Source organism: Sardina pilchardus, chromosome 16 (assembly GCF_963854185.1).
Source record: "Sardina pilchardus chromosome 16, fSarPil1.1, whole genome shotgun sequence".
In the NCBI taxonomy this organism is placed as follows: Eukaryota; Metazoa; Chordata; class Actinopteri; order Clupeiformes; family Clupeidae; genus Sardina; species Sardina pilchardus.
Genome location: NC_085009.1, coordinates 3,076,526 through 3,093,203, shown reverse-complemented (window position 1 = coordinate 3,093,203; position 16,678 = coordinate 3,076,526). Strand labels below are relative to the sequence as shown.

The window sequence follows — 16,678 nt, the reverse complement described above, 5'->3', positions numbered from 1 at the left end:
GTTAGAGAGAGAGAGAAAGAGATCATATAGCCCAAGCCTAGGCTATAAGCGTGAGTCTCAGTCCCTTGGTGAATTTGAATAATCCTAGTCTAAAGTGACGTACTGTCACAGATTACTGTAAGATTTGATAGTCGGACATGCTGCTGGAGAGGATGATTGGAAGAGTAACTTTTTTGAACTTGTTAGCTTAAGTAGCCTAATGAAACAGCTGCGTTATAGTGACCCAGAGGCTTGCTGGAGTAGGCTATGCCACAGGCCACAAGCAACCTTTCAACAGATTGTTGCCTTCATACTCTAAATAAACCCTATACAGTGAAATGAAAACGTGTGATTGAACCTGTGACATACTATTTACAATCTCTGTTGTTAATGCCTTTAACACAACACACAACAAGAATATGACAAACTGCCCCCTTTCCATTAAGCCTACATCCCTGGTCTTATCAATGTAAACCTATAGCCTATGTTGAGTCACTTCAAACTAAACGTTCAACGTCGCGTGTGTGTGTGTGTGTGTGTGTGTGTGTGTGTGTGTGTGTGTGTGTGTGTGTGTGTGTGTGCGTGCGTGCGTGTGTGCGTGCGTGCGTGCTTGCGTGCGTGCGTGCGTGCGTGTGTGTGCCGTTAAGTATCACCGTCTGCACAAACTTGCTGTCGCTGCAGCGCGGTGCTGTGCTGAGAAGCCGCGGAGATCTACTGCATCACTGCGACACTCTGGCGGCTACACTGTCTGCGAGCTCCCCCTTGTGGCTGATTAGAGAGGTGAGCCCTCCTATCTACTATCTATCCAGATGAGTGTCATAAATGCTTTACAGACGGTAGACCGATGGATGAATTGTTGCTAGCAGTACATACCATCAGCAGTTAGATTGGAGGACTGGATTTCAATCTTAGATGTGGCTAAAATGTTGAGAGAATGATGACTGAAAGTGCTTATATAGGCCTCTCGAACAACTCTTTAATCAGCTAGTCTCACAGCAGGTTTGGCCTTCTTGGCTAGCTTGCAAGTCAATCACTAAAAGTGCATTTTCACTATTCTTAACAACAAATGATCAGATGTTCTTAGTCTTAAATCATTGCTTACTGTGTGGGTTTTTGTGTATTTAGCTTTATGTTTATTTTTATGGAATTTAGCAGACACTTCTAGTCCAGAGTGACTTACAAAATACAAGAATGCAATTAAAAACAACACTAAATAGTTTTAAAAGTTGAAAGAGAATCTTGTTGGTCTGAAGGACAGATACAAGAAAATGTGGTGTCTGCCCTTCAGATCAACAAGATCTCAACAAAAAGTTCAACTCGGAGCAATAAGTGGACTATGTCAATAGTAAGCTCACATTTGAAATATTAAAATGGTTCAGCATTGAATTTTAATGAAATGTGCCCCCATTATGTAGTCTGGTTTTCACCATATTAAATTCCCCGGAAGTTCAGGCAGGGTTCACCCAGCCTACTCATTATGTTTAGCTTCAGAAGGACTGAAAGACAAAGGAGAAAAGGTGAGTGCATTGAGGCCAGAGGCTGGAGACAGGGAGGAGGAGGCCGAGCGGGAGGCCTGTGGCTGGAGTGCTCCGTCCCCAGGAGGAGGTTTCAGGCAAGAAACAGCAGCAGGTTCGGCTGACCGTGTGAAGGACTGACAAGGACTTATCCATCAAAAACCATCAATGAAACCAAAATAACGTCTAGTGATCTTCACTATTTCTCTCTGAGAAGGATAACAGGGAACCATTGATTTTCCTTTTGGTCCGTCACCTACCCACCACACTGGGCCCCCCAAATGGAGGGTAGAACAGACACAGTTGTCTGTGAATATCTCAAGAACCGCAGGACCTATTACCAACTTTTTTCAAGGGGCCATGCCAACCCATCTCATATCAACTCATTTGAGATATAGCATCACCTAGTTAAAAATAAAGAAGCAAAATAGAGGCGTTGTAATCTTGGCTAACATGTCACATGTAACACTGCATGAAATTTGAAGTGTAGGATCATATGAATCCCTTTGAATGCATGCCAAGTAGGCCTACTCACACAAGCACACACACACACACACACACACACACACATAAACACACTCATGCACAGACTGACGCACACACACCTATACACACATGCAGGCAAGCAGGCGCGCACACACACACACACACACACACACACACACACACACAAAACAAACACACAGCACACTCATTTAACAAAAGGTGACGGCGGTCATATTGTGTGCCGCTTTGCGGTACATCTTGCGTAGTCTACTTTTTCAAAACTGAAGACAGCATCTTTGCTTTTGGTCAAAAAAACTTTTGTCGTGTTCAAATAATAAGTGTCACTGCACTGACGATGGTGCAGCTGTTTTTTTTTTTTTTTTTTAAATGCTTTATTAAAGAATTCAACACAATACATGCATTAGACACTACAAACATTTCAGACAGTAATAATAATAATACAGTAATATAAATAATAATAACAACAATAATAATTTCGACAAAACAAACAAAAATAACAACACACACAAATAAATCAGATAAATTATGTAAAGAGAAAGCAGATTATATAAATTAGCCTATGTAAAGGGAAAGCAGATTATCTGTTAAGTACTGTACCAAGAAGACACAACAGTCTATCATTTTTCGAATTGTTTCTGACTACCTGTAAGGTATTCACAAGTGTATCCATTTCTAGAGAAAATAAAGTGAAAGAAGGTTGAGATTTTTGCCATTTTTTATTTGTGAATGAAAAACTTTGCTTGCAAAATAAAGAAATTAACTACATATTCCAGGGATTTCTGTTCATGATTTTCATAATAGAAAAAAAAATCTTTCACACTAAGGGAGTAAGATGTATCTAAACAATCAAAAAGGTACTTATTAAGATCAATAAGAAACAGTTCAGTTTCTTTACATTCAAAAAAAAGATGAACTAAAGTTTCCTCTACCTCACCACAAAAGGAACACTCACTTTGTACATCTGCATATTTGGAGACAGCCACATTCACAGGATATATTTTGTGCAGAATTTTAAAATGTACCTCTTTAACTTTATTCGTAACACAGTATTTGTTCGGCAAAAGCCAAGCTTTTTTCCACACAACTTCCTGAACAAAAGGGCTCCAATAAAATTTCCCCCTGGGAGTGATTATTTTTTTTGCTTGAAAAATTCGGCGTATATGTTTATTGTTACACTTCTTATCAACCAGATCGATCCCATCCAAGCAAAGGCTATATTGCAATACATTCTGAGTACCCTGATGGGATAAATGGTTTCTAATAAGTTGAGTCAGCCCTGTAGGGATAGCCCTAATCAATGAGTTGAACTCCCTAAAAGGGACTGGGAAGCAGTGGATTGATAGAAATTGCTCGTATGATAAGATGTTGCCAGAACTATCAAACAGCGATATAACATTTTGTATGCCATTATCAACCCATCTGGGGAAAAACAGAGATTTGTTCCTGATAGTTATTTGCTCATTATTCCAAAGTAGCATTTTGTGAGGAGAAAAATTTTGAACAAAACATAGTCTCCAAGAAAGAAGGCACTGCTGATGAAACTTAGATAAAGAAACCGGTAATTTTGAAGGTGAATAATTGCATTTTAGAATAAAAGATAGACCCCCAACCTGGCTAAATATATAGTTAGGGATAAAAAACCATATAGAATTTGCTTGTATGAGACATCTTCTTATCCATCCTACCTTAAATGAATTAACTGTATCAGAGAAATCCAGGAAATCTAACCCACCCTGGGCTTTAGAACTAGATAATACTTCTTTTTTTAGCTTATGTGGTTTATTTTTCCAAATGAAATCCAAAAAGATTTTGTTTATCTCTTTTATAGTTTTGTCAGTGATAAATAGCGGAATGGAGGGGTATACAAAATGAGACAAACCATCCGCTTTTGCAAGGAGGAACGATGGTGCAGCTGTGGTAAGTAAACAGAATAACAGATGATGTTATGTTTGACTGTTGATTTTCTTCTCTTGTTCGTAGGAAGCCAATCAGAGATCAGAGGCACAGTGAACCCTGGAGTTTTCAGCCAATCAGCGACTCGGCAGGGAGTGACCGGGCGGTATGCTAACTTTCGCTGTTGGTTGGTGCACCGTGCATGCTGGCGTTCTGAAGTGTTGTCTGACAGTGCCGTGAAATCATTTCATGGAAAACGACGCAAGGTACTGCTTCTCTTCGATGTTATGATACTTATGGCTACGTTTGCTACTTATCCAAGAGGTCTTGGGTGTGAAATGGATTAGACATTTTAATTAATGTGCAGTTACTTGAGCTGGACTCCAAGGCTATTAGACAAAGTATTGTGGCGGCGCCAAATCGTTAGCACCTGAGTCCTTGCTGTAATGTTATATCCTTTATATTATTATATATTATTATCCTACTGCTACTACGTTTTCTAACAATATCTAGATCAAGAGTTTGGTAATAATAACGTTATAGCATACCTACATTTGTTGCTTGCTTCCATGAGAGTGTGGCTGTGCAGGGATTGATTTGTCCAGCGGATAGCGTCAAAGTTGGTAGCCTACGTGAATTTGATACGTGAATCATCAGGATCAAGCGTAGCCTACAGTTTGTGGTCAGGACGGGTACAAATTCAGAGATAGACTAATGGAGGAGAGGATTTTTGAATACAAATGGCAAAATGTGATCTCTGCAATCTTGTTATCATAGCTAACTCTAAAATAGGAAGTGGTTTTCGGCTGCATGCACTGCAAGTGTACTGACAGTCAAGATAGCGGTCTCCACAATCCTCATGTTCCTCTCTTGACAGTGTGACCAAGCAGAGAACCATGGTTCAAGCCAAAGTATGGATCCTCCGCAAGCACTTCGATGGCTTCCCCAAAGACAGCGACTTCGAGCTGAAAGTGGAGCAGCTGCCTGAACCCAGAGATGGAGGTGAGTAGTCACTTCATTAAAGAATAGACTCCCAATAAACTTGCCTCATATCACCGATAGGTCTGTGTGTAACTGTGTTTTGCTTGGCAGAGATTCTCTTGGAAGCTGTTTTTCTCAGTGTGGATCCTTACATGAGGTAAGGTTGTCAGTAGTTTTGCATCAACCATTGTGTGCTTTTGCAGTTGATGCGGGAGGAGACATTGCATATAAGTTACTCATGTTATATTGACTGTTTCACTAGTAGTGCTGTAAGGATAGTGCTATAAGGTGGGGACCCACTTTTCCATTGGGTTCTTTTATGATACAAAGAAATTGTGTTTTTATGGCTATTATGTGCCTAACAACAAGCAATCTACTTTGAAATGAGAGATGCAAGATGTGAATGTCTAAGTATCGACTGGAAGGAAAAAAAGGATAGAAAGAGATGGTATAAACTCTCTCTGTCTGTCTCTTTGTCTCTGTCTCCAGACCTTTCAGTCGCGTGCGGATGAAGGAGGGAGACGTGATGATTGGAACTCAAGTGGCCAAGTAGGAAATACTTACACACACACACACACAAACACACACACACACAAATCCAGTCAAGTGTTTTCTTGTTTTCAGTATGCATATTGATGGGTCTGGATTCAAACAAGCATCTGTGTGTCATTACCAGCCCCGATGTCTCAGAATTGAGTTTGTTTGGCAGTGAGATCAGAGTGGTCCTGCCGGTCAGTCACGCCCCAGTGCAGTGTGGGTAATGTGCGGTAACTGAGATGTTGCAGTTGTTTATGTGTGTGAGAAGAATAGGAAAAAAACAGTTCTCAGAACCTCCCACACACCTGCAGTTTCTTGGCAAACTCACTGGGTGGGTGGAACTTAAAAACGATGTCATATGCTATTGTTTATGGTTCTCCTTTAATGAACTGAAGCTTTTGAGTCAGATCCTACATCCTCTTTGTTAGAGAAGATGTCAACACCATATTTCATCTAATATTGCCATTGTAAGATTGGAAAGAACAAGTTTCTGTAAATTGTGGCAAACTGACAAACAAATGATCAACATATGTTCATGAGTTACAGTGTCAAAACATCTCTGCTGGTATTTTGCGGTACAAAGTTCATTAAGCACTTTGTACAGCCCAATGAACAGTACCAGCTCAGCCTTGATGGTCTTGTCTGTATTTTACTTTCTAAACTCATCTAAACCGCTTTAGTTCAGGTCATCATGATCAGAATCATGCAGTTGAGCCAATGAAAACTTGTCTTTTTCAGAAATGCATTAGTTCTCGAGTCTAGAGCTCAGATGCTATATGCTATGTCACAGGTCTCTCTTAAGCTCGTTTGAGTATCGAATGATTGGATGGAAGAATGTTGATGAAACAGTTTGGTTGGGACTCTTGTGTAAGTAACATACGTTGTTTAGGACAGAACTGGCTGTAAGACCAGATCATGTACTCAGCACCACCCTCTTTTTGTGGTAGAAATCTTCTGCGTCTTTCAACTATTACTGTTCACTACTACTGTTCACTCTCCCTTGCCCTGTGATTTGATTGTGTTATAAACATGTGTGTCTAGTAATGCGGTCATCTCTCTGCTTTTTCTACAGGGTGGTGCAGAGCAAGAATCCCTCATTCTCAGTGGGCTCCCTCGTGGTCAGTCGATCGGGCTGGAGGACCCACACCGTGTCCGACGGCTCTGGCGCCAAACTCCTGCTCTCCGATTGGCCGGCTGATGTGCCACTCTCTCTGGCGCTGGGTGCCATCGGCATGCCTGGGTAAGACTGGCATAGAACAAACCAGAATATGTGTGTGTGTGTGTGTGTGTGTGTGTGTGTGTGGGGGGGGGGGGCTTTTGTCTAATTCAGATAGAACAGCAGAAAACAAAAGAGTGAGCAGAAGAGAGAGATGGGAGTAGGGTCAGTAAATAGCAGGCTGGAACCATCCAGCCAAACATCAGTCAGGACATGCCTTCACCCACCAACACTTGGAACTGAACTGAATCGGAGCATGCGCAGAGCAGTGCTGTGAAAACGCATCTGTGTCTGTTCTCACGTTGATTATAGTGATTATAAGTGTGGCAGACTTTCTGCAAACCTTCCTGTTTTGGTGCATGTTCAAGGTTGCCCAGTTATAACAATCATGAGTACATTTGTCCTCATTAAAAAGGCAGTTGCTTGGATAGTTTGTGACTGATGATGGTCTCGTTAACTAGCACTATTCATTACTGAGTGTCCCCTCTTTACCAAGGGAGCAAAGATGTTTGTTCCTGTGCTTGCTTTTGTAATTGAATATGGTCAGCGCATAAGTGACTCGGTGGATGACACACACCCTGGGCCGTGCAGTGGAAACGATTTGCACGTTATGAGACAAAGCAGGTCCGGACTTTCACAATCGTTTAGATCAATTTTGTGAACCACAGATGTGTGTGTGTGTGTGTGTGTGTGTGTGTGTGTGTGTGTGTGTGTGTGAGTTTGTGTATGACGGAGAGGAATCGAGCGTTCACATATGGCCTGCAGATGTTGCTGCAGAGTTAAATGAACTGTCTGTGATGAAAGATTGCATGGACTGGAGTCTGAGATAAGAGGTCTGTGTTTAGCTTCCTGTCAGGCGTAGAGAAAGCACTGCGCCTTCCTGGCTTTGATGTGGCTCATCAATCAGTGCGTCTGACCCAGGCAAGCCACCATTAGCACCTGCCAGTGATGGGGCTGTTTATTGTGACTGTCTATGGAGCGCTTTGGTATTAACAAGACTATGATGAATGGAGTTGTGCATAAGCAGATGTGAAGTCAACGGTCAGCGCTGGGTGGTGCATCCATTTTTAAGTTATGTAGGATTAGTTAGTCAGTTAGTTAGTTAGTAACTAGGTTAGTAGGTCGTTGTTGAGGATTTTTTCGAACTGTATGTCTTTGTTTGGGTGAGTTGTTATTTGTATGTTTATGAAATATGAATGAGCATGTAGTGAATGTTTGATAGATAGATAGATAGATTTATTGATCCTCAAGGGGAAATTCAAGTGTGTGTGTCTCAGAAGTGTTCAAAAGAGGACATGTGAGGATGGTCATGATGACGCATGCACATGTCACTCACCAGGCTCACTGCCTTATATGGTCTGGAGGAGGTGTGTGAGCTCAAGGCTGGTGAGACGCTATTGGTCAATGCAGCGGCAGGTGCCGTGGGAACGGTGGCGGGCCAGATTGCCAAGCTGAAGGGCTGCCGTGTGGTTGGCTCGGCCGGGAGTGACGCCAAGGTGGCCTACCTGCAGGAGCTGGGCTTTGACCGGGCCTTCAACTACAAGACCGTCCCCTCGCTGGAGCAGGCCCTGAAGGAGGCGTCGCCGGAGGGATACGACTGCTTCTTTGAGAATGTAAGTGTGTGTGTGCATGTTTCCATAGGGGTGGGTGTGTGTCTCGGTGTGTGTCAGGGTGTGTGTGTGTGTGTGTGTGTGTGTGTGTGCGTGTGTGCGGGTGTGTGTGTGTGTGTGGATAGGTGTGGGTGTGTGTAGGTGTGGGTGTGTGTGTGTGTGTGTGTGTGTTTGTGTGTGCACGCGTGTGCGACTCCATAGGGCTATGTGTGCATGACTTCATAGTGCCGTGTGTGTGTGTGAGGGAGAGTATGCACATTTATAAGTATTTACCTACTGCGTACCTGTGAGCATGCATGTGTGTACGGCTGTGTGGGTGCGTGCACATGTGAGTGAGTGATTGGGATTGCGTGAGTGTGAACCTGTGTGCATGTCAGCTCCACAAACCAGATGTCAGTGGTTTGGTTTGGAATGTAAATTGAGGCTCTCTTGCTTAACCAGAAACATGGCAGCACGCCTACTCTCTGTGTGTGTCTGTGTGTGTCTGTGTGTGTCTGTGTGTGTGTGTGTGTGTGTGTGTGTGTGTGTGTGTGTGTGTGTGTGTGTGTGTGTGTGTGTGTGTGTGTGTGTGTGCGCGCGTGCGCTATGCTTACCATACCATACCTTTACTGGTCCGTGACAGTGACCTCACTGGCTTCAATTAGAGTCTGACAATGTAATTCAGTTAAGAGCCTCAGGTTATTGCTTAAGAGGCAGGTGTGTGTGTACACAAGATGAGCAGATTTTTTCCCCTATGTTATTTTGTGTGTGTGTGTGTGTGTGTGTGTGTGTTTGAAGGTTGGTGGTGCGTTCTCCATTGCGGCCCTTCCTCTGATGAAGCCGATGGGTCGCATCGCTGTGTGTGGAGCGATCTCTACCTACAACGACAGCTCTCCGCAGACAGGTCTGCTTAGTGCCTACTGAAGCACTCTCTCTCTGATTTACTCTCTCTGTTGTGATATGCCTCCCTCATCTTCTCCCTGTATGTCTCAGTTCACCAGTTATGAAGTAAGATCTGTGTTAAAGTGTGTGTGTGTGTGTGTGTGTGTGTGACAGGACCATTCCCGCACCTGACGATGATCATGAACCAGATCCGTATGGAGGGCTTCATGGTGGGCCGCTGGGAACACAAGAACGAGGAGTCGCTGCGCCGCCTGCTGGCCTGGAAACAAGAGGCAAGTGTTCCGTCTGTCCACTCCACCGAGCGCAGGGATCTGGACACAGCGGCCCTAATGCCCAGACCAAGGTCCAGGCTACAGTGGAGGCCCAACAGCAGCAGAGCGCCAGCGCTGCACCAAACTAGAGCTAGTGGGCAGTGGTAGTCCAGTGGTAGTCCAGTGGCCATGGGGACTGTCCTCGGGGCATATACGCACTGCTCTCACGCCTGGTGTGGCCTGCTCCATGGATTGTAGTGGAGGTTATTGTTGCATCATATGCTACGCCAACGTCCCATTTCAGATGGGCTGCCACTCTAGCCCGACCCTAAGACAACACCAACTCTATACCAGCTATAAGGACTAACTGTGGCGATTACTATTTTATAGTAAACATTATTGTTCACTTTTAATATTAGTTCTTTGGGAATGAATGGCAGTGCGCGTTCCATTCTGTCTTTAACGATTGAAGTGTTTACTGTGTAAGTGGTGATTGATGGTATGCAGAGTGCCTGTTGGCTGCTCACCAACCCGCCTGTCAGAGTTGGCGTCTCCACAGGATGTTTTGATGGCACTGTTGTGTAAGCGTCTGACACGTCTGAGTCTGACCACAGAGGCTGCACTGAGAGGCTTGTGGGGGAGTTCCGGCTCATTTGCCATCAGGGTGCCACTGCCTTGGCTGGTGACGATCTGGCTTCGTTTTAGTTTTAAGGAACAGTGAGGCAGAGGTCAGATTTTAAGTGTGTGTTAAGGGAGAGCAAGTCTGCTATTGTAACTGTGTCTGTCTGTCTGTCTGTCTGTCTGTCTGTCTGTCTGTCTGTCTGTCTGTCTGTGTGAGTGTGTGTGTGTGTGTGTGATGCGTATCTTTGTTGGTGTTGAACGTCTCGGTAGGCAACAGGAAAACCTCTTGCACAATTTGCACAGTTGTCTCAGCTGTCTGTCTCTCTCTCACTCACTCTCTCTTTTGGGGCACTAGATGTTTTTTTATTGGTATGTTAACTCAACAAGTACTCAAATGGTACCTACCCCTTGTGTGTTCTTGAAAAAATATGTTTAGCTGAAATTGTTTGTGACTTGCTTCAGGCCACTTTGTTTCCTATTTACAGAGCCAGGAGGATCTCTGGGGGTGTTTTGTGTGCACACACACAGAACGGACCACTAGAGGAGCAATTCAGTGTATTAGAAAGAGAATGTCCTGGATTAGAATCACAGACTACTCCTTTATTAGAAAGAGAATGTCCTGGATTAGAATCGCAGACTACTCCTTTAGCCTTGTGGCGCTACAGACTGAATCATAGAGTAAATAACTTTTCACAAATGAGATGAGGAACATGTTTCTGGTCAGCTCACACAGCCAGGGGGACAAGGGAACTAATATGTGTGTATAGTGTCTTTATGAAGCACTGCCCAGGTACATGTAATAAACACGCGTCTCTCCTCTTTCCTCTCTTTACCTCTTCTCCCCTGGCTCTCTGCATCTCCTCTTTTTCTTCACCTCTTCTCTTATCCTGTTTCGTCCCTTTTCCTTTCCTGATTACTGTCCTCCTACCTTATGTCCTGATCTGTTCATGTTTATCTTCCTCATTATGCCACCTTTCCTCTGTCCTCTCTCGCTCTCTCACCCTCTCAGGGGAAGTTGAAGTGTCCGGAGCACGTGACCAGTGGCTTTGAGAACATGCCGGCTGCCTTCATGGGCATGCTCCGTGGAGAGAACCTTGGCAAAGCCATCATCAAGGCCTGAGGTACCCCATCCCCGTCACCCAGCACTCTACCCTATCCTTGCCCTGCCTGGGTGACGGGCAGCGTTCACAACCAATCAGAAGATTTGAAACCTAGTGCAGCCAAACTTATTTTGGGCCATTTGGGCTAATGAAACCTCCCACCACCCTCAGCTGAAGCAGAAGCCCCTCCCATGCTATGTCCCAGCCAGTCACAATTAGTGGAAAGAAGGCCTGTAGGTGAAGGCCAGCTGCTATCTCTGTGTGGGTGGACTATGGTACAATTAGAAGGAACTGGTTACTGACCTAGAAGGAACAATTACTGATCTATCATTATTATCTGCTACATCAACATATTGTTTGGGATGTGTGGTTCTGTTTCTGTATGTGAGACAGAGCGAAACCTTGACAGTGTGGACTTCCAATCACGTGCCGTGGAGGTATTACCCTGTCAAAATGTACACAAAGACGATGTGTTCTTACAAATGCACTATGATGGCAAAGTAATGTACAAATAGCCCACCATTTGCAAATATCCACATCATGCTAAGCAAATACTGAATTCAGCTCTCAAACAGTGTGCTTTGCGAAAGCAAATACAGTAATGCTTCGTGTCAGAAGTATTGTGATGCTCCCATAAATTGCACGATTCATGAGTGTTAAGTCTTTTCTATTTGGAAAGACGCTGTATGTCTTTGACAGCTGTTTTGAGAAACACATTACATCTGTGTTAGAGCTGTGCGAGATTTGTGTTTGCATGGTGTCCATATTTACAAATATTAAAACGAGTGTATAGTATAAAGAGAGATTAGTGGTATCTTGGGCCGAAAGCCTGAGGTGCGTTTATGTTTTGCAACTATGCAGAGGCAAATGTTAATGGCCGACTTGTCTTATTTCAAATCCCTTAACTGTGCAAACAAAATAATTAGCAATAAGGCAGCAATCACCTCATACCACTTGCTTCGTTGTACACTCCCCAGGTTAGTAAAACAAGTCTTCTTTATTTACAGTGTTTTGGCAGTATTATGGTTCCATATCCATACCCACTAACGGTAGATTTTCAGTCGCTCACAACTTAGTGCTGCCATCTAGTGTTGTTTATCTGTATGTCCTTCAGTAATTTCCAGTTCAGTTCAAACAAGTCCAAGACATTTCACAAGTCTTAACTCCCACTTGAAGTAGCATTAATAATGTAACGTTTTTAGACAACATTTTTAGAGTTTTTCTGATTGACCTAAAGTACTGGAAGAGTTTAAGCAATCAGTGAATAAGAGGGAGTGTATTTGGTTCCATGTTTTTAAAAAAAAAATAAAAATATTTTTCTGGCTTTTGTAAAATGGTGTTTTTTCGGTTTGTGACTGTTTGAGGTTTGACTTTAACACATGCTTTACACTGACACGTGTGCACATGTGTGTGATTGAGTGATTGGACTTGTGTGTGTGTGTGTGTGTGGACATCAATTTATCAATAATATTGATGAATGTGTGAAATAAAACCGAGGCAGTAAAGCAAATGACTGGTTAAAGTGTTCTTCCTGGTGGTCTAAGATAGCTGCATGGAGCTCTTAAGCAGACATATTTCTCCAGTAGGAAAGACTAAATAAAGTTTCTGTATGTCCAACTCACTTCTTAACTTGAAGCGGATGTGGAAGTACCCAAATAACTCAGGAGTGCTAGCAGGCTGCAAGCTGCCGTTATTTAGACACTTAACCAACTTGTTTTAACAGTGAAATAAGTAGACCTCGACTTGCATACAAACTTAAGTGACATCCTATTCTTAATCCATAGGGTTTAATATGACGCTGGTCCACTCTTTGCAGCTATAACAGCTTCAACTGTTCTGGGAAGGCTTTCCACAAGGTTTAGGAATGTGTTTATGGGAATTTTCAACCATTCTTCCAGAAGCGCATTTGTGAGGCCACACACTGATGTTGGATGAGAAGACTGGCTCAGTATCTGCACTTATTCATCCCAAAGGTGTTCTGTTGGTTGAGGTCAGGACTCTATGCAGGCCAGTCAAGTTCATCCACACCAAACTGTCATCCATGTCTTTATGAACCTTGCTTTGTGCACTGGTGCACAGTCATGTTGGAACAGGAAGGGGCCATCTCTGAGCTGGGCTTGGTCCGTTAGTTCCAGTGAAAGGAACTCAGAATGATTCAGAATTAACCAAGAATTTTTGGACAATTCCATGCTCTCAACTTCTTGGGAATAGTTTGGGGATGGGCACTTCCTGTTCCAACATGACTGTGCACCAGTGCACAAAGCAAGGTTCATAAAGACGTGGATGACAGTTTGGTGTGGATGAACTTGACTGGCCTGCAGAGTCCTGACCTCAACCAACAGAACACCTTTGGGATGAATTAGTGCAGATATTGATACCATTGCACAAAGCAAGGTCTACAAAGACAAAAAAGTCAACATTGATAGGTCCAACCAAATAAAAGTATTTATATGATGAAACCAGTTTTATCAAAAAGGCTTCCTGTAAATGTTAAAAAAGTGTCAGTAGATGATGGTTTCATCCAGATTACAAATGCATATCAGCATACACTATAAAGAGGAGCTGCTGATTTTGACATCACAGTAGTTGAATCAGAATTATCAATGTATTTAATCAAGTACTTAAAAATGGCCTCCAACAGTGCAGTCATGGCCTCCTTCACTGTCTGGACCCTCCTGGACGACACTTACTCCGCTGCCCATGTTTCCGCCGCTGCTCTTTCCCAGTGTGTTCCTTCTCAGTGGCCCCCCCTATCGGGTAGGCATCCTGCAGGACCGCATAGCCCTGGGAGGTGTAGCTGATGTCCCACCAGCTCAGCAGGTTTCCTGAGGGATAGCTGTGGCCCTGGTAGTAGGCGCGTAGATCAGAGAGGGGGAGGGTCTTGTTCCACACATGAATGTCAGTCACCTGACCTTCAAAATCTGATAGGGTTACCACAGGTGTGCCAGAGAATTTCTGCAAGGCCAAGACAGACGATATTACCATTACTAAATGGTCAATAACAATGCAGAGTGCACTCATTTTTTTTTCTAGATGATGATTGTGATGATTTGCATCCACTGCACCAGTGTGTGTGAGAGAGAAAGAAAGTATGTGTGAGAAAGAGGGTCTGTGTGTGTGTGTGTCTAACCTGACTCCTCGACATGCCTTTCCTGACGCTCATGAGTCGATCCTTGTATATCTGGCTCATGCCTGTGGCAGAGTCCCAGGTCGCACATAGGCTGGTCCAGGGATAGAAATAATTCCAAAACACGGGCACCACTGGGCTGAAGGTTTTTGATTTGTTCCTGTCTTCACCCACCTGCAGCTTGAACTGTGAGAAAGGCAATGCTGTTATGCTGAAAATGAATCTGTTGCTCATCGTCAAGGTGAATATGGACCGACTGTACGGCACTGATTCTGCAATCGTGCGGAGGCAGACTGTGAGCCCGTAGATGTCTCGGTCCTGGGGGCTACCTGGAACACTGAATCTGACAACACTCTGGGGCATCATGCTGAACATACGGCCCCGCAAGTCTGTGGACAGAAAACGCACACACACAGAAAACAACTTTGCATTCACACACGCACAACTATTATACACAAAAATAATGAAATATGATTAAACTAAAGTAACATATGCCGTTAGATAACATCTCACAAACATTTTGAATTGTGAGGTTGAATTGTTTACCATTGTGTGGGCTGACTTGGTGTCCATGGTGTGGCTGACTGATCTGTGCTGACACACACACTTATAGGCTACTGTTTATTCCTTATTGCAACTGTGACACAAGAATTTCACCTGAACTTGAACCTATGAATGTTGCGTCTGCCAAAGAGGCTTAATCATCTCCTATCTAAGCAATCAAATGTGTCAACGTAATAGGCAGCAAATAGGCTAGCCCTACATGTGCAGGAAAATTGTTATGTTAGAGATATTCCATGTAGGCCTATTCAACCCTTCAACTTTATAATCCACCGCCGATTTACTGCTGCATGCATGGTGCTATGCCGCTTGAAAAACTTGCGTAGGCCTGTTGAGACTAGACGTGAAATTCGAGCGTATCGATCACGTTCAAATTGATCAATGCCGTGTTTTGCGTGGAAATTATGCTTTCTATTGTTTTCATATGTAGGCTATACATACATTTATTCTTACGCTGGAATTGGAGTGATACGAGAGTTTTATGAATCACACGTGAGTTCCGTCGTAGCCTAAGATGATTTCTGCGCTCAGATCTACGCAGGTTTCTATTATCGGTTGATAAATGAGGGCCAATGTGATTTTCAGGCTGTAGCCTAAAACTGAAGTCATTGTAAGGGCTGAAAATAATATAAAGCTGACTTGCAATATTTTGCAGGCCTTGGTTTTGGGACCCATTCTTGATGATTTATTTTGTACAAACTGACTAAACTGCAAATAGCTACCAAAATCTTACCTGTCGTAGTAGGCCTACTAGTCGTAGCCATAAGCGGAATGGCGCCTTGTACCGCTAGGCCTATGTACACCAGCCCTAAAGCCAGAGAGAGAACCATCGTTGCTGTCTGCGGTCGGAAATGAACCTTCTGAACAAACACCTTCAAATGGTTTCGTTTCTCCGTCGTGTAGCATATCTGGCGGCTGTTTTTTTTTCCCACATGTGGACTTTGTCTCTGTCATGCCCATAGGCCTACAGGTAGCCTATCCAGTGGTTCCCAACCTGGGGTCCGGGGACTCCACTGGGGGGCGTCAGGATTGCAGGGTGTCCGCACAATGTTGCCGGGGCTGAGGTTGTGAGGTTACCAAAATTATATTTGTGCACATTAAATGTATAAAATCCCAATAGGACATACAGTTGGTTAGTTCAAATTCTGTATAATCCAAATTAAATCATTTAAACATTTCCACTTTTAAATTCATGTCGCTATTTATTAGGCTACCTCTGACCTCGCTTAAGCAACCGGTCGGATTAGAGCATTGTAGGCCTAAATCATCCCCGGACCCCGATTGTTGAATAGGCTAAACAATGTCTTGTGTGTGTATGCGAGTAGGAGTTTGGTAGGGGGCCCTGGCTTGTCTTGTCCTGCTCCTATGGGAATTTAACATAGGAGCCAAATACTAGGCTACTAGAACATTTATTTATTTACGATACATTCTTCAATCACAAAGAAAATTAGTGTCCTTAGCGGTTTGATTTTTACATTTTTTTTTTAACAATTGTCAAATGATGATTTTATATTCCTCTTTTTTGTCAACTTTAGCATGGTATCAAATACATGTGCTCACCATATAGCCTAGCTTATACCCTCCCCCGGACTGAGCTTTTGCCAGCACTGGATTTTGGCTTTGCCCATCTTCAGACTTCACAGAAGGCTTGTTTTATTGTCAAACTTGAGCATGAGATGGGCTAAATCTAAAATATTTGTGTCTCAGTTTCAGGCCTTGCACACTGTTTCAAGCATTGCCACCTGCCTCTTCTTTACCTGCCTACTTGACCTGTGTTTTTGTATGCAGCAGGCGAAACACCTTTACAGTAGGCCTATACAGATTTAGCTGCAAGGAATGCTCTAGTAAATATAATTTTCTGCCAGGAGATATACGAAACAGATTCTGTTTGTTTTTGTA

The 16,678-nt window shown here is 43.4% G+C and overlaps 2 protein-coding genes across 2 annotated transcripts; one reads left to right on the top strand and one right to left on the bottom strand.

The window, feature by feature from the left end:
* The first annotated feature begins 681 nt into the window (after nt 1-681).
* ptgr1.1 (prostaglandin reductase 1, tandem duplicate 1) lies at nt 682-12,425 on the top strand. The gene is made up of 10 exons (XM_062516611.1): nt 682-759; nt 3,981-4,159; nt 4,771-4,895; nt 4,986-5,031; nt 5,364-5,423; nt 6,484-6,651; nt 7,967-8,240; nt 9,015-9,120; nt 9,273-9,391; nt 11,001-12,425. Exons 2-10 carry the CDS (start codon nt 4,143-4,145, stop codon nt 11,109-11,111), a joined length of 1,026 nt encoding a protein of 341 aa, XP_062372595.1. The 5' UTR covers nt 682-759; nt 3,981-4,142; the 3' UTR covers nt 11,112-12,425.
* A 1,028-nt stretch (nt 12,426-13,453) lies between these two features.
* LOC134060035 (serum amyloid P-component-like) lies at nt 13,454-14,370 on the bottom strand. The gene is made up of 2 exons (XM_062516610.1): nt 14,222-14,370; nt 13,454-14,046 (listed from the first exon to the last, which is right to left on the bottom strand). Exons 1-2 carry the CDS (start codon nt 14,279-14,281, stop codon nt 13,750-13,752), a joined length of 357 nt encoding a protein of 118 aa, XP_062372594.1. The 5' UTR covers nt 14,282-14,370; the 3' UTR covers nt 13,454-13,749.
* Between the last annotated feature and the right edge of the window lie 2,308 nt (nt 14,371-16,678).